At 33.0% G+C, this 25,389-nt stretch overlaps 2 protein-coding genes across 2 annotated transcripts; one reads left to right on the forward strand and one right to left on the reverse strand.

Annotated features, from left to right (window-relative positions):
- The first annotated feature begins 3,659 nt into the window (after positions 1–3,659).
- On the forward strand, positions 3,660–9,926 carry LOC109808112 (3-oxoacyl-[acyl-carrier-protein] synthase II, chloroplastic). Its single transcript, XM_083075797.1, has 14 exons — positions 3,660–4,049; positions 5,144–5,349; positions 5,427–5,630; positions 5,881–5,991; positions 6,109–6,204; positions 6,356–6,401; positions 6,487–6,566; positions 7,330–7,398; positions 7,659–7,743; positions 8,658–8,812; positions 8,918–8,998; positions 9,091–9,150; positions 9,261–9,415; positions 9,499–9,926. Exons 1-13 carry the CDS (start codon positions 3,890–3,892, stop codon positions 9,375–9,377), a joined length of 1,470 nt encoding a protein of 489 aa, XP_082931923.1. The 5' UTR covers positions 3,660–3,889; the 3' UTR covers positions 9,378–9,415; positions 9,499–9,926.
- A 4,116-nt stretch (positions 9,927–14,042) lies between these two features.
- LOC109807963 (ARM repeat superfamily protein) lies at positions 14,043–24,183 on the reverse strand. Its single transcript, XM_020370723.3, has 18 exons — positions 23,597–24,183; positions 22,317–22,836; positions 21,963–22,223; positions 21,172–21,263; positions 20,413–20,622; positions 19,944–20,342; positions 19,029–19,207; positions 18,782–18,875; positions 18,634–18,690; positions 18,207–18,347; positions 18,050–18,109; positions 17,067–17,180; positions 16,728–16,889; positions 16,486–16,614; positions 16,237–16,338; positions 16,077–16,156; positions 15,168–15,299; positions 14,043–14,859 (listed from the first exon to the last, which is right to left on the reverse strand). Exons 1-18 carry the CDS (start codon positions 24,095–24,097, stop codon positions 14,265–14,267), a joined length of 3,828 nt encoding a protein of 1,275 aa, XP_020226312.2. The 5' UTR covers positions 24,098–24,183; the 3' UTR covers positions 14,043–14,264.
- Between the last annotated feature and the right edge of the window lie 1,206 nt (positions 24,184–25,389).

Here is a 25,389-nt window from a genome sequence, read left to right on the forward strand (position 1 = left end):
AAGTTGGTAAAGGCTTGAACTTTGTCCTCTAAGTTTGATATCTAGACTTTGTCCATTGTTATTATTATGGTAAGGTATATTTGCCTTAAGTGCATTTTAGATGCAACAGAACTCTGGAGCCAAAATTTCTCCCATCTTCTTTTGAGTCCTTTAGTGTGTTGTAGGATTCTTCCCCTGTGAGATTTTTGTTGCTAGTTGGTGATTCAAAGCTTCAGACCTGAGAATTTGAGCTTTGCAGTTGTTGTGCAGAGTAAGCCCAAGAGACTCCATTGTCTTCTTCTTTCTCTGTTCTAGGCGACCGAAGGTAATGGAAACTTATTGATTTGTTGATTTAAAGAGTTGTTGTTTTATGGTTGAATTAATCCTTAGATGGTTGTTTCAATTGAATTCAAGAAAAAAGATTACTTGTTTTGAGCTCTTGCATTATTCTTGGAGTATGTTGGGAGAATATTGGTGATTTTGAGTGGCTAATGGTTGCATGTGGATTCTTTTGTTGAAATTGACTCATTTGAAGTAGGGATGGCAACGGGGCGGGTCGACTACGGGTTTCATGATACCCGTCCTCGTCCTCGCGAGTCAAACCCATCCTTATCCCCATGCTCGTACCCGTTGGGTATGTGATTTTCATCCCCATCTCCTTCCTTGTCGGGTATCAGGTATACCTGTACCCGTACCCGTCAATTTTTTTTATTTTTTATTTTTTGTAAAAAAATGATATTTTTAAATTAATTTTTTTATTATATTATAATTATAATTAAGTTATTTATCTATCTCAATTATAATAAATAATCACACATAAAAAATATTAAAATTCTTTAATATAATTAAATTGAAAGTGGGTATTAAATAAAAAATGGGAACGGGTACAGGTACGGGGTGGGTAAGTACATACTCGTACCCGTACCCGTACCCGATTTAATATATCGAATTTTACCCGTACCCGTACCTGTACCCGGTCAAACCGGGTATTCTCCGTCAAAGTTGGGACAGGTTTGGGTATTACCCGCGAGTACAGGTATATTTGTCATCCCTAATTTGAAGTGTGTATATGTGTTGTTGGTAGTTTCATGTTGCTAGGGTTTGTTGAATTTAAAGTTTGGGCCAAAGTCGTGACTCTATCAAGTGCATAAATCACTATAGTGCCAGGTGCAGCTTCATGATGTTGGATGTGACATAGCTTGATGACAACAAGCACGGAGAGAATGATGTCAAGCACGAGTTACCAAATGAAAACTTTATTTTTATTTGAATAAGTGTTGAACATGTGTTAAATAGATTGAAGTACTCATATGATGTATGGTGATATATGATTCTAGTTCATTATGCATTAACTTTGGATGATGTATAATGATGTTTAAGTTGCTTAAGTTGCAAGTTGACTATAAATGAAAGTTGTAAGTTGATTCATAGTAGAGTTGTATGATGATAGGATGTGTAGTGTTGAAAGTAGCTATGTTGTGAATGCTTAATGGATGTAGTTACACTAGGTTAATTGACTTAAGCTTAGAATAAAGGAATTATTTTAAAAAAAATGAATATCACATTGTAAGGATATGATATTGTGGTGCACTACAAGTCTAACTGTTGAAAAATTCTTCTTGAGTTTAGTTGTCTCTGAAAATGGAGTGTTAAATCTCCACTACGATGATAACATGCTAGGGGGCCAAGTCCTAAAGAAGACAAGAGGGGTGATTTAAGCTCAAAGGAAGAAGGTAGAGCTCTTATTGAGCTTTGAGTTACTTTTAGCAGTTTACTTTCTTCTCTTTGTACATACTTTTCATTGTAAATACTTTCCTTATTTTTTAGCCAGTGTTTTTTTTTTATAGGTTAAGTAGTGTAGGAATTTATTTTCTTATATTTATAATTTTAGGGATGTAAATAGTATTTTATGAGGGATGAAACTAGAAAAAAACTAGTTGGATTTATTGGACTTAAAAGGTCCAAAAGCATTCTTCCTTGGCCCATGTGGGATGTCTACTTGCTTGAAGCAAGTGTATTGGACATCCAACATAGAGGGGAAAGGGATGTCTCCTAGTTCATTTAAGAAGTCAATATGTCACATGACCTTATATAGTTACACTTTATATACCATATCAAGTGGCAACCTCTCACTGGCTCTTTTAGATCTAGGATGATGACATGAGTTACACTTTCATTGTCTTGTCGTGTAGCAAACTCTCATTGATCATTTTAGATTTAAGATAGTGACATAAATGAGAGGGAAAATTGAAATTTAAAATGTAAGTAGGGTTAGTAGCATCGGGTTCATTTAACCTAACCTAAGTTACATTTAACCTATGTTAACTTAACTTGCACCATAAGCTACCAAATCATATATATATATTTGTAACCTTGTAGTTGGATCACTTTTGACATTTGTGAGAATAAATAATATATTATTTTTTATTTCTTACATAGAAGTTTGTGCGACTAATTAACTCTCATGTAGTGTTATTTATGAAGATATCAACATTTTTGTTTTATTTTGGATGATATATTAATAGTGAATCAATATTGTCTAATTTTAAAAATAAAAATACCAAATCTATAATATTTTTCTTGAAAGATCAAAATTGCACATTTGTAAAATTATAGATATAAAAATATATTATTTTTTTTTAGTAAAAAAATCTATAACAAATGATCCATTTACCAATTTTGAAGAAGTTAGAAAATCGTCTAAAAACAAGCATGAAAGAAAATGAGAATCTTTTCGTAACAAAATTATCCCCTCTATCAATGCTAGTTACAGTCTAATTTTATAATTAATTTTGGTCTCTAATTTAATTTAATTTTTTAATTATATTATCTCATTTGATTTATATTTGTAATCTTTATTATTATTTTTGATTTTATATTATCTTAAAAAATATATAGAGAGAGGAAAAAATTGAGTATAAAAGGGAATTATTGGCCGGTGAATCAAGTACAAGATGGTGGGAAAATTTAATAATAATTTAAGGCGATGTTAGGAAGCAAGTGAGATTTAGGAAATTGAGTGTTTATTTTTGTTATTTATTTATTTCCATTTTAAAGTGACGATTATCCCTCACTTGGGAGGGAAAAGGGCGCGGCTAAGAGACCAAGACTTGTTTGTCCATACAGTTTTAGGTCATGTATCCCACTGGACCACATATTAATATATTATAATAAAAATAAATAACAAGCCAAGTAATTTTATTTATGTCTCTCTCTATTTTACCCATCCTATTCCACGCTCGCAATTCCGACTTAACTTAACACATTTCGCTTTAGACAAACAAAGTAAATCACGCCACTCACTCCAGCATATTCTACAACCAAAAGGAATCCAAACACGGCTTAGTCACCTCCAATCAGAGACAAGTTAAATATTACGCATTTTTCTTTTCAATTTAACCATATGGATGCAACTTTTTTATTATATATTTTTTATATATATTATTCATCAATTAAATATATTTTAAAAGTAATTATAAAATATTAAATAAAAATTAAACATTTTAGCTAAGGTTTTGGCGTTAGTTGAAGTAAGTGGTTGTTTTATAATAATAATAATAATAATAATAATAATATGATTAAATGATAGGAGTGTTTATGAAAAGGAAAGAGTAACACTAATAAGTAATAAGTAAAAAAAGAAGGTGTGATAAAAAATGTGAATGTTATATTATTTGTGGGTGTGATTAGACATAGAGAGAGTGAGAGCAAAGTGCAGAAGCGCAGCGTGGTGTTGGAGAGTATAAAGAGAGAGACGGAATGCATTTGTGTTTGTGAAGAAGATTTTCAATCTCAATCTCAATCTCAATCTCAATCTCAATCTTAATCTCAATCTCAGCCAAAAAGACTTTCATGTGTCTCGTCGTTTCCACTAGCAGTTGTCGTTGATTGTTGATTTCGTGAACCTTCCATGGCTTCGACCACCACCTCCTCGCTCTGCACGTGGCTCGTCGCGGCTTGCATGTCAGTCACGTGCGACGCCGACCGTGCCAGAGCCCCTCGCGCAATATTCCGCTCTTCCAAGAGGTCTCGCAGCTCGCAATTGAACGTTTGTGGATCCACTCATTCTGGTATTTCCAATCTCCATCTCAGATTCTCAATTCCAAATTCCTCCTCAAATCTCAACTTATTCATTTTTTTTAATTTTATTTGTGTTTTCACTTTGGATCTTTTTTTTTTTTTTTTTTTTTTTTAATTAAGTGGAGTTGTTGGTTTAATTTTCGAACACTGTCGCTTACCTGCTCTATTGCTTCGTTGGTTGAGAAAAATAATTTGGTTAGGTTAGGACTGGATACTCGTGCGTCACTTGGCTGACTGCGTGTATGTTGTTTTTCTAGTACGGCCACGCCACTCTTAATTTTTTCGTTAAATATTGTAAATTTGTCGTTGCAATTTCATGGAGCTTGTTCATCGCGTGTGTGGGTACGGACTACGGAGGATTACTTTAAGTATGATAGGGGCATGTGTGAGGATTTTTTTTTTTTTTTTCCCCTCAAATATTACTTCCACGGATGTGTTCAATGTTCATGTGCCCAAAGTTGAAAATATCGCCCCACGTATGGGGGGCACCTCTTTCTCTATGTTTTTCTTTCCCATGCTTCTCTGTGTCATGTATTTAATGTCTTTATAATATATGGGTGGGGCGGTATGTTAAAACGCAAGGGGGGTGGGCTGGAACTAATCCTTTTTATTATGGATGCGAAATAGATTAATTTTTCTAAGAAAAAATGGGTTGGTTCCTTGTTTTTAAGTGTTTTAAAGTCTATGCTATGTTGATTCATGCAGCTGCTAGGGAGGGTTTGGTTCAGTGATCTCTATTATTATTATTTTAAAATTCCAAACAGTTGATGGAAATTTAGGCCTGCTTCTATATGACGATGTTTCATAACATTTTTGTAACGTAGTTTACTTAAACCCAAGCATATTTATTCTTGGCCGGTGGTTAACATTATTGTGCACCTTTAGCATTACGGTTCCTTCAAAACAAATTTTCAAGCGGTAGATATTTACTTAAGTGACAGGGATTTTCCGGTGGTTTTGAACTCCAAAATTGGGCTGATGTAGAAGGAATCCAAGTTTTGAACATAATTTGTGTCCCATGATTCATATTTCTTCTTATAATTGTTGAGTTGCTGACCTATTCCTTGGAAATGTGAATTTCAAGGTAAAACTATGGCTGTAGCTTTGCAACCTGCCCAAGAGGTCACAACAATAAAAAAACCTCCTACGAAGCAAAGACGAGTAGTTGTGACAGGACTGGGTGTGGTTACACCACTTGGGCATGATCCAGATATCTTCTACAATAATTTGCTCAATGGTGTTAGTGGCATAAGTGAGATTGAAACATTTGATTGTGCAGAATATCCAACCGTACGTTGTATTTAATTCAAATTGTATATTCAGTTTTTGACTGTTGTAGATTTTGTTCTCAAATATTACGTTTCCAGAGAATTGCTGGTGAAATCAAGTCTTTCTCAACTGATGGCTGGGTGGCACCAAAACTTTCAAAGAGAATGGATAAATTTATGCTCTATATGCTGACAGCTGGCAAAAAAGCCTTGGTTGATGCTGGAATTACTGAAGATTTAATGGACGAGTTAAATAAAGAAAGGTGTGGAGTTCTGATTGGCTCAGCAATGGGTGGCATGAAGGTAACTTATCTTTGACTCTCTTGCATGTTGAGATTCAATACTTAGAGAAAAAATTGACTTTTGTATCATTCATTAGTTTGATTTTATATGTAGAAGCATCACAACATCTTTAAGAAGTTGTGGAGCCTGCTGGTTTTGTATTGAATTTGCAATTAAATGCAATCGGAAAGGAGCCAGAATCATATTATATTCTGCAATCTTATGGCATTGATATGTTGACTATTTTGTGGTTTTTTTGTGTATTAAACAGGTTTTTAATGATGCCATTGAAGCTTTACGAATCTCATATAAGAAGATGAATCCCTTTTGTGTTCCTTTTGCAACAACAAATATGGGTTCTGCCATGCTTGCAATGGATCTGGTCTGTTTAAAAGATCTTGGGGGCATAGTGTCTCGATCTGTTTTCATAAGCTTGTTCTCCTTTTCTTGGCCACATTATCTCAAGCTTTTATTGAATGATTACTTTTGTGGATTGCAGGGATGGATGGGTCCTAATTATTCTATCTCTACAGCTTGTGCCACAAGTAACTTTTGTATATTGAATGCAGCAAACCATATCATTAGAGGTGAAGCTGTAAGTATTTTGCTTTGTTATGTGCTTTTAGGGTTATAGATTTCTCATATTTTCCCTAACTTTTTCTTTTTTGGTCAAATTTTTTGGTTAAATGATACTCATTTTGTCAAAATGTGTTAACAAATTTAGTAAACGTGAAAATTTTCTGCAGGATGTAATGCTTTGTGGTGGCTCAGATGCTGCTATTATACCAATTGGTATCCTTTTGTTACTCATTCTTTGTGGCTTGTGTGAAGTTATCATGCCATGAATACAATATTAATCCAGCTATCATTTGTGCAGGTTTGGGAGGTTTTGTGGCATGCAGGGCACTCTCACAAAGGAATACTGATCCTACCAAAGCTTCACGCCCTTGGGACATTGTAATACCATAAAATTACTCTTACTTTTTTCCTCCCCTGATATAATTGGATGAATCCATTATAGTAATCTAGAGATATAACTTTACTGAAACTGTTGTAACATTACGAAGGTTCATGAGTTTATCAACCAGCCTTGAATGTTGAATTTTTTTTCATTAAACCGATCAGATGGTGTTCAGCACCTAAGAAGCAATTACACAATAGCTGAGTTGTGTCAAAGCCATGTTAGACACACAGCATGTGCACTTTGAATTCTTTTAGTTGCATTTTCCTTAAACTTTTGTAACAAGACAAATTAAAATATCATAGTAATTTGATAGAGTTTAATATTTCATTATGTCTATAATGACTTGTTTATTTCAAAAGATGAATCTTCTTTTGCAATTTAAGATTTTTATTTTATGCTAATTTTATTATATATGTGTTGTGTCTGATTTTTAAAAATTGTTGTATTTGAGCTCCCTAGCTCAGCAGCACATGGTTTATTTAAGGGAATCACTATTTCAAATATGCAAAAGTGATAAGAGATCAGACAGCCTTCTACACAATAGTTTTATAATCTTTATTTGGTGGGAGGATTCCTTATCCTCCATAATTTTTACCCGCCTACTTTTTTCTAATTGTGATATATAGAGAGTGAGTTGAATTTCCTTTCATTTTTAAAAAATTGCTGTGCTTGCAGTTTTGGTTTGAATGCTTATGCTTTTTCTTCACCTTGTGCACTTGTGTTACCAACCATTCACTTTTGGTTATGATATTACAGAACCGTGATGGATTTGTCATGGGAGAAGGGGCTGGAGTTTTGCTTTTAGAAGAACTGGAGCATGCTAAGGTACTTCTAATTTGATCTAATAATCTGAGAATAAAACAAGCCATACCTTGTGTTAGGATTTACCTTCAACCTTCTGTTCCTTTCAACAATAACAGAACACTTGATGCATCTGTTTAGGACCTTTTTAAAATGCCACTTCCTACTACTCATTTCTCCCAATCCTTATTTGACTTGTATATATCATCATGAAATTAAATGCTTCTATCACTTTTGGCAATATATTTAAGTAACTTTTTGTGTTCCAAATTTGTACATTGCAGAAAAGAGGTGCAAACATATATGCTGAATTCCTTGGTGGAAGTTTCACCTGTGATGCATATCATGTGACTGAGCCACGTCCTGATGGTAAAATGTTAAATGTTTAAAGCTCTTTATATTCATATCATCTTAAAAACATAAATCATGATCTGGGTCTAAGTGTACATTACCCTTTAGGATATCAGGACAGAACTGTGACGTAAGACATGATTGCACAGTTGCACATGTGTTTTCATCACTCTTGCTTTTATTTATGTTTTGGCTCTTTCAATCATATGGATGTCTAAGCTGTTGTTTCTGTAGCATGTTAGTTTGAATTCTTAAAAATGAGTGCTTTAAATGTGAACTCGATGCATCTCCTATTTGTGCATGTGAGATATCCTAGAAAAAGGAGGAACTGGAAACGAATTTAGTTTGCTGCCCGTGGATGCAGTTTTCCATTCCTCACAGCTGCTTCCCTTTGCAAGGGCTTTTCTATTAATTAGTATGTGAACTACATAATTGAAATTTTTAGATAGCTGATTTAAAGTGGATATCATTTGTCAGTTAATGTGTAACTACGGTCTGCAGTGACTGTTGTATCCATATTCTGCAAAGGCAAGTTTTGAAAGAAAATAAGTATATATGAATTTCTGTTTATGTAATGTAAATGTAGAGTTTCTGTATTTGGATTCATCTTTTATAACTTATGTTATTCCTTTCTATTGTTACAAGTTCTCAGTGTGATTGCGACAGTCAATAACCCTTGTCTTCCTATCATCTTAAAATATTGGGTCATGTTTTCTCTGTTTAGTGATAGAAATTAACTATATCCTGCCAAGTTTTCTTTGCGGTTCTGGCGTGAGATTTTTTTTTTTTTGGGGGTCATGTTGAAATAGCTTTTTAATAATTATGTGCTTTATTTAGAATACTTGGTGAGTGATGATACTTGTGGTTCGGTGTCCCTGTAGATCATTCCAGAATATGCTTGCACTTATTTTTTTTTATTCCATCTCAAACAGGGGCTGGTGTTATACTTTGCATTGAAAAGGCATTAGCTCAGTCCGGAGTATCAAAAGAGGATGTGAATTACATAAATGCACATGCCACATCCACACCAGCTGGAGATCTTAAGGAGTACCAAGCTCTAATTCATTGTTTTGGTCAAAACCCCGAGGTAAGTTTCCTTTTACATGATATTATTTCTATTGTTCTCTTAGCTACCCAATTGAAAGGTAATTATGATTTTTTTTTATTAATGCTGTTGCTTATCATAATACAGTTAAGAGTGAATTCTACGAAATCTATGATTGGCCATCTACTAGGTGCAGCTGGCGGTGTGGAAGCTGTAGCCACAGTACAGGTGAAAACTAATAATGATTTTTTAATGAAATTTGTATAGTAGCTAAAGCTTCACAACTAGATATTTCTAAGCCTTATTTTTCCTTTATGCAGGCAATTAAGACAGGGTGGGTTCATCCCAATATCAACCTAGAAAACCCAGATAAAGGAGTGGTATGTTACCTGTTGCAACAACCCTTTTGTTTAAAATTTTATTGTCATATTATTTACAAATTTTAAAATTATCTAACTTGGTCCAATGAAAAAATAAAAAATAAAAATAGGATGCTAATGTGCTTGTTGGCTCAAAGAAAGAGAGACTGGATATCAAGGCTGCGCTATCAAATTCATTTGGCTTTGGGGGTCACAATTCTTCAATCATATTTGCGCCCTATAAGTGAAACAGATTTCACAGAGAAGGATTTTCTATTAGTATAAGGTTGGTATTATATCAGTTAAAAGGAGGCTAACTTTTTGTTCCTTTTCCTCTGCTCCATTCTCAAGTTTGTTTTTATGTTGCAGTTACTGAATACCCAGACAATGTTATTGCATACTAACTCCAGTGTTTGGTTGGGTGAGAATATGTGCGGTGTGGATCAGTGACTGTTGAGAAACATTGTTTGTTGGGATGGGGTTGTGCCTAGTGACAAAATGAGAATGTTGATAGATTTGTGGTGCTCCTGGTGGGAGAGAGTGAGTGAGTCTCTATCTATCCAGTGATATAAAATCCTATCTCACCATGAATGGCTAGAGTAGGAGTTGACCCTCTTTTGATGTAACCGTTTAACAACCATTTTATGGGATACACTCTTTTGTTTTATTCCCATGTACAAATAGACCCTCATGGCTGGGCATTGCTCAATAACCAATTTCAGTCATCGAATCGAATACATTATGCTTTTCACTGGAATTTATATACCCTGGACTGGAGGGTACTCATTTCCATTTTATCACTTATGAGTTTCGCAAAGTGGATGTGATGATAATGCTTGTCACCCAAAGACATTTTGTTATATAGCTTTAGACTCCGTAACACCCATCAGAATTCATGTTCAACAGAATCCAACATATCGCAATCGACGTTGTTATTTCATCTTTTTGATAAATTACTAGAAATAGGAAAGAGAAAATAATATAGTTGCGCAAATCTATTTTAAATTCAAGTACAAGTTATCGAGATAAATACTTTAAGAAATTATACTTAAAAAAATTTTACTTAAGTTTTATCCATGACTTATTATTTGAAGCATATAACACATAATAATGTAAGAGTTTATTATGTTATTATCTTATCTTAGCACAATTTCATATCTCAAATATCCTATGTTGTTTTGTTCTATCATGGCCACCGGAAACAGTAATATTTTGACGTGTGTATTACATTTGATCAGTGACGGAGCTTGACAAAAAAAGTTTGGAGGGGACAAAATTTACAAGAAATATTAAGTTTTTTTTACAAAATATATGAAAGACAATTTATACGAGAGTATGTAGGGAAAAAATCAATGTTTCTTATAATTTTTCAAAAAAATTAAAGAAATAATAAAAAAATTTATAAAAATTATGGCAAAATTTAAAAAAGAAGAAAGGAGTGTAGACAAAATTCACAAGAAAATCAAAAAGTTAATAGAAAATTTGCATAAAAAAAAATTCACAGGAAAAATTTGCAAGATGGAGAAACTTTCCTGACCTACAATAGAAAGATGTAAAAAGTTATAGAAAAAAACAGTATTAAATCATGAAAAGAAAACTGACTAATTGAATAGACAATCTATACAAATTTTTATTTAATCAGTCAAGATTTAATAATTTGTACACATTTTCTATTTAATTAGTTAAGAAAGACTAAAGATTAATATTTTTATACAAATGATTGAAAAATTATAAATTAAAGTTCTCTGTATTAATTTTATAACTTAGTTTAATTACAGAAAAAAAAAACAATATTAGAGAATATTTAAAAGTATTATAAATATATATTAATGATAACTAATAACATAAATATTTTTAAAAATTATAAGTTTATATATATACACATTAATTTATATTTATATAAATGTATTTTTTTAAACTTGGGGGGGCCCTGGCCTTACACTAAGTTTATGATTGTTTAATTTGTATAATTGAAGTTTATAATAAATAGTTCTAAATATATAAATTCTATTATAGTAAAAGCTCATAATAAATAAATATTTGAATGTATAAATTAAATTTTAGGTACACAATAAATAATTTAAATAGTGATACATTGTTATTTTCAATGATTCAATATATATATATATATATATAGGAGGGATTCGTTTACTCAGAAGTAAGTCTATCTAGACTTACTCTGCCAACGATCCAATCGTTGAATTTAAAGTTCTTAATACATAGACCAACTCTGTAAATTTTTGAAAAATTTAAAAATCATTTGATACTTCGTTTTATTAATTTAAATTGACAGATAATCATAAAATCATTTTATATATTGATTTTAATTAATAAAACGAAGTATCAAATGATTTTTAAATTTTTTAAAAATTTGCATATTTGATCTATGCATTAAGAACTTTAAATTCAACGGTTAGATCGTTGAAATTTGATGTAAAACATGAGTTATTAAACAAAGTAAGTATAGGTAGACTTACTCCTAGAGTAAACAGATATCTTCTCATATATATATATATATATATATATATAGTTAATCACTTATACACTGCCAATATAAAGTTTTTTACATTGACAATCAATCATATCTTTTAATAGTGTCATGTCAATTGTTTATTTAATGAAATAATAATAAAATAAAATAATTTAAAAGATATGATTGGTTGGCAGTGTAAAAAACTTTACACTCACAATGTATAAATGATTAACTCATATATATATATATATATATATATATATATATATATATATATATATATATATATATATATATATATATATATATATATATATATATAACTATCAAATTTCAATTTAGAGAGAGAAAATAAGGTAGATTGAGAAAGATAAACACATAAAAGATCAATGGATAAATACAAGAATGATAGTTTGAGATGATTAATTTTTATGTGTGGCTAATTGTAAATATAGCATGTGAAAAAGCACACGCTATCCAGATGGTCTAGATTCACAATACAGGAAAGCTAATTTACTAGCCAAAATCCATTAAAGTCAATAGTTGGTCCATAAAACCTAACTCACTTAAGGAATGGAAAATCTTTTGATCCTATACCAACTCCTATGCAGTAATAAAGCGTAGGATCTGATGACAAACTATTAGCAATGCACAATGAAAATCACGGGATTCTTCTTTCCTAATGTATTTCCCATGTAAGAATATAGAGGGACAGAATATTAGAGATAGAGATCTCGTACAATGCAGAGGAAGAAAGTTATACTAAAAAAACATTCTTTCTAATTTCTGTAATCTTAATCTCTTCCAACAAATATTAAGTATTGAAACACTTGTACCACAAAAGAACTTGGCTACTATGGACTTACAGAGGTTCCATTCTGTTGGAATGCAAGCAAAGTCCTACATCGTTCAAATAAGAGGATGAATATGAATTTATATACACACAGTTATCTCCATTGGTTGAGAGGCCTTTTGGGTGATGTCCAAAAGTAAATCCGTGAGGGCTTGTGCCCAAAGCGGATAATATCTCACCAATGTGGAGACATGTGTATATGTGTGATAATCCTCCGGTGTTCAACAAGTGGTATCAGAGCCGATGGTCTGATTAGGTGACCGGCTCGACGAGTATGATGGTTGACAGGTGGATCCAAGTTTAGGATCCCTTGTGTCGAGGATTGTTGGGATGCAAACAAAGTCCCACATCGTTCAAACAAGAAGATGAACATGGGTTTATATACACACAATTGTCTTCATTAGTTGAGAAGCCTTTTGGGTGATGTCCAAAAGTAAATCCGTGAAGGCTTGGGCCCAAAATGGACAATATCTCACTAATGTGGAGATATGTGTGATAACCCCTCGATGCTCCACACATTCAAATATTTTTTCCATTAATGAATTGATGTTGAACATTTGGCGCCGTATGCGATAAGTAAATGATCATATTAAAAATGTCTAGCAGATAAAATAAGAACTTCATTCTCCAAATTGTAATAGCTATTTTTATGCGCAAATCATATAGGGTATCTTTAAAAATCTTTAAAAACGAGAAAATTATGTTATTCTCTTTGGAAAGATAAAAGTATTTCATCTTTATGTTAAAATGTATGATATAATTCATTTAACTTATCATTAAAACCGTTAATAATTCTTATATCTATCATAAATCTGTATCTATTTAAATAAAAACATTTTAGAGATTCTTTTCGGTTAACATAATATGAAATTTATGATGTTAGAAAAACAGCAATAACAATTTTTGCACGCTTCAATGAATTTGATTTTAAAATAAAATAAAAGGATTTCTTTATTTTTTTATTAAATACTTTAAATTATTAATTCCCTATCATATGTGCATCCGCACACATAAAAACATCCAAAAAAAAAGATGATCGATGCGAAACGACAAGTGCAAAATGCAGGTAGAAGCCAACGCATTAGACAACGTTGGATAATGAAATAATAGTATGATAAGCCAATTGTATGAAATAATTGTATGATAATATTCGAAGAGAGACGGTTATTTTACCGAGCGAGCACCAGCGTATCTCATTTCAGTGTATATATACCTCAAGAATTGGAATGTTAAACACTTCATTTGACCATAAAAATCAACTAGTCATTATATCATGAATTAAACTCCTAGAATTTTTTTTTCCAGAAATTATAGAGTATAAAGAAAAAACACATTTATCCTTTATATATAAAAAGTTAAACAGGAAAGTACTTGGTTCAAATATAAGAACGCACATTATTGTATTATTCTGACTATGTAGAGTGAATTTTTTTTAAAAAAAAATCATTTATACTAATAATAAACGTAAGAAGTAATGGGCAATGAAAATTTTAAATAAATAAAAAAAACTCATTTTTGTCATATTTAATTAAAAAAATTTATTAGAATATAATTCTTATGGATAATTAAACACAATAAGAAGCCAGATTGAGATTCCACACTTGGTCTGACCTTTTTGTAAAAGAATTTCTATGGCTCATCCTTAAAGAATGTTAATATGAGAACATTACAATTGATTTCACAAAGAAAACTCAACCCAAAAGCCTGCTTGTATTTCTCATCAAATTAAAAATGAAAATAAAATATTTAATTTAACATTGATATACAGCATAGGGGAGCTTCAAAATTGCATGATACCTGAAAATCAAGTTACGCACGCGCTGCTTTTTTATTTTGCTTGCTGCCTTTCTTATGAGGCTTTTTAAGTTTGGGGGCCTTTAGGGAGAGCAGACCGGAGGCACTTTTTCCTTCAAGGCTTTTGGTCATCTTCACGACACTAGACATACCTTTTCTTGCAGCAGCACGTTGTTGAGGACGGCGACTCATCATTTTCCGATCAAGTGGCCAATATGCATAAGGTTCAAGTTTGTCCTTCCTCTTCACATCTCCACCTGCCTTTTTGCTGGCATATTCCTTCCCTGTGTAAGCCCAACCGGACTCCGATGTTCTTCTCCGCTTTTGGGCTTTAGTTCCAGACTTGGCAGACATGTGACTATCAGGCTCACTCCTAGCGTCATACTCAAGCTCCGCAGGTTTTTCCTTCCTCCATTCCCCTTCATCACGGATAATCAACCGTCCTTCTGAATCTACCTCCATCTCATCATCTAATCTTAACTTTCTTTTCAGATGCTCAGACGTTTTAAGAGCTGACCTTGTTTTCTGCCGATCAAGCAAATCAAGTGGCTCATCATCCGATTGGTCAGACAAGTGCTCCGGCAAATTCTTCTTCAGTCTGATATTGGACCTAGATAAATACAGTTCACTGTCAGTCTAAATTGATTTTTGGAACTAATGCTCCTTCCTAGCATACGTTCTATATTACGCATCATCCAATGGTTTGATGATATAAGATCAGACCTTTCAAAATGTTGTCATTAGCCAATTTTATGCACTACAATCTACATCTAAAAAATTTGATAACTGGAAAACAGGCATAAATCGAACAATAGGTTCTTTTATCACTTGGATTGGATTATAATGAAATCCCATGAAGCAGCATTGCAGCCAGTTATTAGAAAAGTGAACTAGTTAAAATTTACTGTTTCAACTTACCTAAATGAAGATGCTGCCGATTTGGGGTGTAGGGAAGCCTTGCACCCTCTAGAAATCATGTATTCTGCATTGCTATTGCCGCTATCCCCATCAAAATCCGAAAATATTTTCGTGTGATTCCACATGCTCCGCCTGAAAAATAAAATATATTAATGTTCTGATTCCGCTTAAGACGTGGCTTGCAATTTCAACATAAGCCCAAAATTCACTAAAATAAAATGATTAGAGTTTTAAGTGTGAAATAAAACCAATTTTGGGCAAAATTCATTGAAAAAGAATATTTTTTGGGAGGTACAACAAGCAGGTCATTTTAAAACGTCTGTGCCTGTCTTATCAAGAAGATTGCTGGTGGACCAATCTTAAAACCATTCTTGTGTCACATCTTACAACTTATAACTCACTGGACGTTAAAAATTGTAAGATTAGGTGAGTTGCATATACACAACAGACCATAATTGTGAATTCCACACTATAGCAATAGAAGGAGCATTTCAGCTCTAAGCCGGTACCAATTTTGAGTTTACATTGTGTTTTTATTTTACGCAGCAGATGTTTTCTCCCCTACAGGTCTTTCAGCATATGGTTGTTTTAAAATTTGAGTTTTTTTTTTTTTTTTTACTTTTGTACATTTACATATACACTATAAATTAATTTGTATCTAAATTTCATGATAGTGACCATCCCACTATCCTACATAATGGTTTTGGGCCCCCTGATATGCGCCACTATTTGGGTTTAATAACTATATAAGAGACTTGCATATATATATATATATATATATATATATATATGAACGTAAAATGCTAGAACAAGTGCAAAGGGTTAGGTATTCATGTCAAACACTGATATGTATGGGATTTAAACCATTGTCTTTGTTTCTAATTATGCAAATAAATACATGATTGTTACCTGGATGTGGTTGCTTTTGAAAGATGAGATCTAGTTTCTTCAGATTTAGCACTTCGATTCTTCTCTTTCCGCTCCTTGATCTGTTAAATAAATGGGTTGAAAACTTGAAATTTCCTGAAAGAACTATGTTAAATAATTGTAAGAATGTCACTCAACAGACCTTCCGAATGTTGGAAAGAAGTTTCATATGTTCTTCAGGCATGACAGCTTTAACAGCCTCCAGCCCACACTTTGAGACCAGCATTCCCAAAAGAAGTTTAACCTGAAACGAAATTGAATCTCACTGTTTACAAAATGAACAAAAAGTAGCTTCTATTCTGGAACAGCAGTCATCCACAAAAAAACAATGACACTGTATTTTAGAAAAAAAATAAATAAATAAAAGATCATGCGAGTCAAGCAAAATAACCTTTGCCTTGAAATGATTTTTTGAATTGTCTTGCCACTTCAATAAACCCTCAACCATGCTTCTCAAGTGTGTTTGCAACCCTTCGGCTTGTGATTTGGCTACTAGTACCTTTAAAAAACCAAGGTTGGCCTGCATAATGATGTGTCAAAGAACATTTAGTTAGCACCTCTGGGCAGCTCTGGGAAATAACATTACCTCAGTCAGCAGTGCATTTGAACAACAAAAAAGACAAGAAATCAAACCTTGATTATCTCTTTATTATTACTCTGCAAGAGGGTAAGTGTGCCTGGGAGCAATTTGAAAGCAGTTAAAACAAGATCAGAGAACTCATAAGCCAAACGGGCTAAACCTTTGGCTGCTGCACTAATCATATGTGGAGTTTCCCCAGTAAAGTGTCCAGCAACCTGAGCTCACAAAAAAGCACAAAATCTAACTACTCAATGAGGGGAACATATAAATCATACATTATTCAAAAATTGAATTCAAGATCAAGTCAGACCAAATAAAAGAAGTAGAGTGTTCATTGTTTTATAATAATTAACCAATGAAGATAAATAAACAACTTTAAATTGGATATTTACCATCTTAAAAAAATTATTCAAGTTTTCTCTGTTCCCACCTCTCTCCTCGTCGCCATATGCATGGGCAATTTCAACAAGAATATCATAAGCCCTGTTCCTGGTTTTTTTATTAGCCTGCAAGGGTCATCTTTCAAATTTAGCAACAAAGTAACCTCAAGAGGTAATGTCCATGCCAAGCACTTTGTGATTCTTTTGTCAACATGATCTATATGCACACACTAGTTAAAATCACATACAAAATCTTCACCAACTGCCTATAGCCAAATTAAACACGAACCATCCCACCCCATAAATAAAGTACAATTATGGTATTAATGTATTTTATGAATATATGTCAAGACCACAAGAGATCCTAAAAATGTAAAGACCCAAAACAATAGTTTAAATGCATTAGAGATATTAAACAAAACAAACACAAGTAGAAATTTAAAGAAGGAATTTTAAACAGCATAAGCAATGAAAACAGTGGCTCTAGGAATTTTTAACAATAAAAAAAGGAACCACATACTCATTAATGGACACCATTTATTGGCACACTATTTCAACAGCTGATGAGTCATGGTGACAATCAAACATGTCTCACTGTGATGTATGTGCTATCTTTAAACCCTAAACCTAGTTATATTTACCCCTTAAATGCTATCATTTTGGATGTAGCATGTGGCAGGCAGGCAGGCAATAGTCATGCTACATGTCTTAGCCAGGTAATATGAACCTTGAAACACTACAGGGTTTGTTGCAGAAACCTGGTTGATACTATTGCGAGTTTGGATCAATACAAGAAATCACTTTTGACACATCAAAAAGATACAGTTTGTATCAACAATGGTTGCAGCAAAAGCTCACCGACCCTACCCACCAAAAGTGCATAGATAAATAACTTGGCAGAGGACACTTCATACTGAATTTGCAATAATTAAAATATGCATTGTGAAAACTAAAACAGTACAACTAAAAACTTTCCACAATTAATAGGACATTACCTCTTTAAGGGCAAGTATAATTTCGGTAAGGAAAATGTCTCGCCAGTGCTCCATATTATCCTGCAGGACATGCACAGTTTCAGATTATTTATACGAATACAAGATACATGTCAATAGCCTACCAAAAACATAGAAGCAATAGCTCAGCAATGAATACCTTTGACTTTGAGACATGAACTATTAAGAAGTAAAGGCAATCAAGTCTATGACGTTTGGCAGAAAAAAGACATGAAGGAAGAATTTGACCCATAATTCGAAGCAGCTCCTCAAACTTTGAGGAAACAAAACTATCTGAGCTCTGTCAAGAAAAATCCAAAGAGAAAACTGTAAGCTGAAATATTTTACCAACATTAAACTCTACATTAATGACATCTTTGATAATCCCTTGAACAACTTAACCATCTGACAGGTAAGCCAATTAACTATATTTCTTGACAATATGAATATGCATGAGAATAACAGTGATGGAAGCATTTTAGCTAGGAAGTTGAAACAAGAATTTCGAACTGGAAACAAACATTAAAATGATATTAATTTAAAATTAAGTTGACTGGAAAATAAAATATAATGAAGTACAGAAATACCCTGAGAATGATTGAAAGTACTTTGTATGCCTTCTTCTGCATGACACCTTCAACATCCTATAAACAATAATCACTACAATCATCCCAACTTTCATGCTAGAAAAAGGCAATTCAAAATTCATTACAGCACTTTATATCACAATCAAACCTGCAATGCTGGCTTTATTGCTTCAAATAACAGAGCAATATCTTCAGCCTCTAAACCAGGCAACAGTGAAACTGCCAAATCGAGAAGCTGTGCCCTGGCATTAAAATAAATTCTATGAAATAAATGCACAAACCCCAAAAAATAAGATTACTTAAGTAAAATGCAGATGTGACAGACTAAAATAAAATTTACAACTTCATGAGAAATAATTTAGAGGTGGTGGAGAGAAATCTATGATTATAATCACCTTAAAATTAATGGGGACAAATGGTTTGATGCATCATCAATCTGCATAGAATGGGAATTTCTGGAACTGCCTACATTGCTGGCCTTTTGAGTGCATTTATAAAGCTTCAACATTTTCTCCTTGAATAAACTGCGTACATCTGCTTTATCTGCTATTGAAGCAACATCACCAATTGTACGCTGTACATAAGCAAGATTATCACTATTAACTTCTTGTACACATTAAATGAAACAGATTATCAACTCTTAATCAAGAAGCTAACATGACCACTCTTCAATTTACTAATTAAATGTGAATACTACTAAAACAAAAGAGTGTACACATCCAGATATAATTAAGTAAAAAATCACTTAATCTTTGTGCCTAAACACATGAAGTAAACTTGGATGATGATACGCATACAGAACAATGTCTAAAGCACAAACTGCTGATGAGAAATATTTCTTTGACAATGATCTACATAGTCTAAACCTTTGTTGCTCCAATATGGTGATCAGCAGAGAATGTAACAGGTCTCAACCGCAGATAATAAGTAAATCTGATGACCATTACATGGCAAAAGCTGTACCAAGTGTGGAATTAAAATGAAAGCTAAAACATATATGGGGATAATAAATAGAGTTAATCACTTATACACTGTCAGTGTAAATTTTTTTACACTGACAACCAATCATATATTTTAATAGTGACATGTCAGTTGCTTATTTAATGAAATAATAATAAAATAAGCAACTTTAAAAGATATGATTGGTTGCCAGTGTAAAAAACTTTACACTGGCAGTGTAGGGATGATTAACTCTAATAAATATATAGGCTACCAAAATCATGAAAAAGAAAAATTGAGTTAGGCAAGACATACATTCTGATCAACTACAGTACATTTTAAGAACTATTCCCATTTTCTAGTTTTAGTACCTGCAAACAACCACCATCATCTTTGGTAGATTTAAGAAATACTTCTGACAGATCTTTTAGCCAGTTCTTTGCAGATGACTTCAGCACATATAAATTGTCTCTTGTAACCTCCCGTGAATAACGAACCAGTACTTGTTCTTTGGTCATATCTTCACCAATACAATCCTTGTCATTTGAATCCCCAATATTGTTTTGTTGAATCAGAAGTTGCAAACTAGTGCATATTATTCCACGAATATCAGGTTCTTCTTTCAGCTCACTACGTAAATGTTTCTCCAGATCCATGAAACTTTTAGCAGTGTCTGAAGGGTAGTTGCAAAAAGCAGGCAGCAAAGACCACAAAGAGTATGCAAGTGCATCTGCATTTCTTGACGACACCATCAATCCTTGCTTCTCAAGCTGCAAATTGCACAAAAAAGTTAACACTGATTTAATATGATATTGCTCCTTTCAAAAAAATCTTCTATACCTTTCGAGCCTTGTCCCTTATACGCTTAATCATAGTCAGAATTTCTTCTGTAAAATAATTTAAAGGTGCGCCAACAATATGATGTTTTAGAATTGGAAAAAGCCAGACATTTGCATCAGATAAATCTTCAGCTTCCAAATTCAGAGTTATAAGGGACAACAGAGTTTCAGGTCCGATTGCAACAAGAGCTGATCCGAAGCATTCATGCAGCTGAACATTGCAAAATATACTAAAAATCAATAATTTGTTGCACATAAAAAACCAAAAAACCACCCAAGTTCCCAGGTCCTCAAATAAGAACCAAATTATCAATAATATTGACTAAGAAATGAATCAAGTAAAAGTAATAAACTCAATTTTTTGAACATTTATAGAAACCAAAAAAAAAAAATTAAAATAGCGCAGCTTTGAACAGCTATATTTTGTTACCGGCTAAACACATCCATGATGCATCATTCATCAACAACATTAAATGCCACTATAAATAAATGCATTTTTACATTTTATATGGTATAAACCCACATTTGTAAAACCTAGCTGGTTTGACAAATATACCAGTCTGCTTTTGAATCTTCAAAATGGAATTTAAAAGACATGACATATTTTTCAAGCCATGTAATATGAGAAATTGTTCAAAATTGGGACAAACAATCCTGGTTAGGAAAATAGAATGTGTCCAACCCAATCGCTTAAAATCTTAAGCTTTACATTATTAACATAGCTTAGAAAGAAAAAAAATGAAAGCAAAGTATATGAGACCTGTTTCCTAAATGGAAAATCTTCATCAGGAAGCTTCTGCACATCTTCCAAGTTTTTGAGTATTCCTCCCATAAAATAAGGAGAATAATTTCCTGTATTGATAATAGCATGATCTCAGATAATAACAAGCAGTTTATAGCAAAGTTTCATTTGAATAATAATATTACAAAGAGACTGACTGCAAGTCAGAAGCTAATAAAGAAACCATGAAATGGAACAACATCGAGTTCTATATAATTTAATCAGACTGCAAGAAGAAATACATTTTACCAATGACCAACCAATAAATTAATAAGCAACTGCAAGAAAGTAAAACAAGACTTGTTCTACTTTAATAAACAACCAAAATACCTAATATGGGTTTGGATTACCTGTGAAAAAATATTATTTTAATAATTCATTTTATATCTATAGGTAATTATTGTTATAACTAACTATTGAAATAAGTTTTATACATGGATATGTTAGGTAGCAAGTGATTTTAAGATAAACTAATTCAATTGAATTGCCTAAACAATCACATTTTTCATAGTTAAGTTAAAAAAAAAGGGGGGGGGTGTTAAACTAATTACTATAGTTGGTAGTGTATTTAAAATGATCAATTGATGAACATCAAATGGGAAAACAAATAGTTAGCTAGAACATAATCTAATAGATTTCAATCATAATTTCCAATATATTACATGTGATAAAATAGCTTTCCCCTGAATCACTTATTTTATTGGGGGACAAATCTTTTCTCCTTAAAAATGCTTTTTACCTCCCCAACATAATCTCATCCAAACACGCACCTAGTTTATGAAACATAGCTGAAACAATTTGGAATACTCTATCCCAGACAGCAGTATAGTGATAATCAAGTAAGCTCTCAATAATTGCACAAATTTTTTCAATGATGGTTGGTGCTGACTTTCGTGATTCTTTGTTTTCATTCAAACTGATCTGATCTACTCCCTGTTTTATCAAACTTTCATCAATACAAGAATTTATCACGTTCTTGACTGCATCAGTGGCTGCATATATAGCCTCTTCATGTTCAGATGCCAAGATATCTACATAGAAATAAAAAGTATTCCACTTTCTTAATTGCTTGTTAACAAAATCTAACAATATTCAAAAGCGCAACAGAATTTACAATGTCTTACCTTTGAGGGCATTAAAGACAACAGGAAGCTTAACAACACAAATTTGCCGGTTAAGAGAATAAACTTTATTCATTCCAGCATCAAGCAGGCGAGCAGTAAATGTCAATCTGTCTCCAGACATCTTATTTGACTCAATAGAATGAGCCAACGAGTTTAACAACTCAAGTAGCACTTCAGGGGAAACTTCTGATGTTGGATAATGACAGAGAAAACTCAAACCATCTGTTATGCGCCTTGTGACTAGGGGTTGATGCAGATCCAAGAGATATTTGAAGTAATTAAGAACACTGGTCTTTGATTTCCGTGACAAGAACGGAAGACATTCTTTCAAGGCATCAAGAATATACAGAATCTGCTGAGCTTCGTTAGTTCCTTCACCAGTATTTGCATTTGCTCCCCCAACAAGCAGAATAAATCTTTCCAGTAGGTTTGTGACCCCCTCGCTCGCAGATGCCAGTAGCGAAGAATTTTGGAAGTTTAACAAGACATCACGATGACACAAATGAGACTGCCTTCTGACCTGTTAAAAGATATAGTTAGCACACGGCATTCAAGCATGTACCACAATATAGTAATATTCTAGTTAGTTAACAGAAAATCATAAAATTATATAACACATCAGCATTCAGAAAACCAATCAGAAGTCATGTAAACTTCCTACAAAATTAACAGACAACTAGAAACAAAATTATCCAGATTACTTATTTCTTCCTTTCGGCTTAAAAGAGTGACCAAAGTTAAGGAGCAAGTGCCCCAGTTCAGCATTCAGCAACCACAATAATTATTCATAAATGAGTTTTTCACGGGAACTTGAACCTGTTCAAGTGTTATCTTCGACCACAATACTAGTGCTACTTTCTTGTCAAACATACAAGAAAAAACCATCAACTTGGGCAATAAAAATGGGACAAAATGCACACATAGAATGTACATGACATGTTTATACTAATACTAGGATATGCTATTTATAAAGAGGAGAGAAATCAAGATAGAAGGATAAGGACTCAGACAAATCCCGGACACAAAGGCTATTTAACTGAATTCAGTGACCATCTATACAACCACGTAATGAGTGTATCATTTTTAACACATACATCACGGTTGAGAATATTAACTCAAGTGAAGCATCAGCAAAAGCTCCTGTGCATAATTAATCAGAAATACATAAATCCCGGGTTGACATTTAAGTAATCATCACATTATTCACACACTTCCCCTCAGAGTGAGAAAGACAAATCGAAATTCAAAATCAGATGGAAAATTTAGAGGTAAGTAAGTGCCTTAGGTCGCGAATCAGTAAGAAACCCTAGCAAGACATTGAACAAAGGAGACACGTCGGTCCATTCGACAGTTTCTCTGGCGATCAACAAATGCGAGAGGCACTTCAATCCGGAAACAAGCGCGCTCTCGGACGCCGACGGAGAGCGGAGGACTCGCAAAAGGAGCTCCGACAGTGACTCTCTCTGCTTCTTCAGGAGCGCGACGGGGACTCTGGGAATGACGAGAGAGAGAATGGTGAGAAGCGCGTCGATGACGTGGCCCGAGGGATTGGGTTCGGACGTGAATTTGTGGAGAGAGAAGCACGCGGCGCAGAAGTAGGCGAACGGAGTGGAGGGTTTGTTGTTGTCTTTGAGCTCCTGCGACATGGCGCCGATGACGGCGCAGAGGTGCTGGTGGCTTTCATCGGTGGAGTTGGCGAAGCGATGGAGGATTGAGTTGCAGAAATCATCGCTGGTTTCGTCTATGGCGAATGCGGGATCCTCCATTTCGATGCCTTCCATGGGGGATGATGATAAAACCCTAGCTAGCTATCTCCAAAGGTTTATGCAGCAGCGAGCATGACATGACCAAAGACCTAAACTGGTTTATTGTATTGTTAACTGCTTTTCTTACTAGTTACTACGCGGGAAATATTGGGCCTCTCGGCCCAGTCCATTTCTCTAGGCTTTCCTTTTTCCTTTTTATTTTAAGAAAAAAATTGGTTTAACGTTACTGCCTTTTTGTGCAAATATGAAACATGAAATTTGCGGTCGACGCTACTGTAATAAGAATGCTAATAATATACTTTCTAATGTAATTTTTATTAATTAAAATTATAAAATGGTAATATATTATTTATAAAAAATAAAGTGATTTTTATATAATATTTATTTATTATATATTATATATTAATTAATATTGATAACAATAATATGAAATATTGTATTAATAAAATGTAATATATATTAAAAATATTACTTTCCTAATCAATAGATATAAATTATAAAAAAATACTTAAATGGAATATAAAAACTAGTATATCATTTAATCTTGTTAATCAAATATTTTTATAAATATATGATAAAGGGGAGAGATTATTTACCCCTAAAATTAAGGGGGGTGTATTGGTTTAGGATTTCGTATGATTTTAAAAGACTTTTTTTGAGTAAAAAAGTCCATTGGTATTCAATCAGGATTTTATGTCACTTAAAAACAATCCAGTGGTATTCAATCTGGATTTTTAGGATTTTTTAAAGAGTCCATTAAAATCCATTGGTATTCATTTGAGATTTTTTACAACTTAAAAACAATCCATTGGTATTCAAAAATTTAAGGATTTTAAAGGATTGTTGTGTGAGAGGGATTTTGAAAGACTTTCTAGTGTTATCTATAAATACCATATTCATAAAACAATCCCATCCAAACCCATCGGATTTTGAAGGATTGTTTGAAATGATTTTTCAAGTGTTTTAAGAATTTTCAAGTGAGTTTTTCATCTTTTTTTTCTATGCTCCTGTCTTCTCCAATTTTTCTCTACTAATAATACTACACTATTGTTCATTGCTCATATATAATACTATTCTCATACCATTCTCCTATTTTGTGAAACTCTAATATGTAAATGATAGTGTCATTGACTTGTTTTATTTTTCTGTTCGTTCTCTTTAATTGACTTACTTTATTTTATTCTATGTAGTTGAATTTGTTCCTTTATATAACACAAAAAAATACTTGAAATTTTAACTTTTAAGTGGTAATTTTTTTTATGACACACGTTAAGAAAAGAAAAAGGTGAAAGATGAAATTGATATCA

The sequence above is a fragment of the Cajanus cajan genome, chromosome 5 (assembly GCF_000230855.2).
Source record: "Cajanus cajan strain Asha chromosome 5, NIPB_CcT2T_4, whole genome shotgun sequence".
In the NCBI taxonomy this organism is placed as follows: Eukaryota; Viridiplantae; Streptophyta; class Magnoliopsida; order Fabales; family Fabaceae; genus Cajanus; species Cajanus cajan.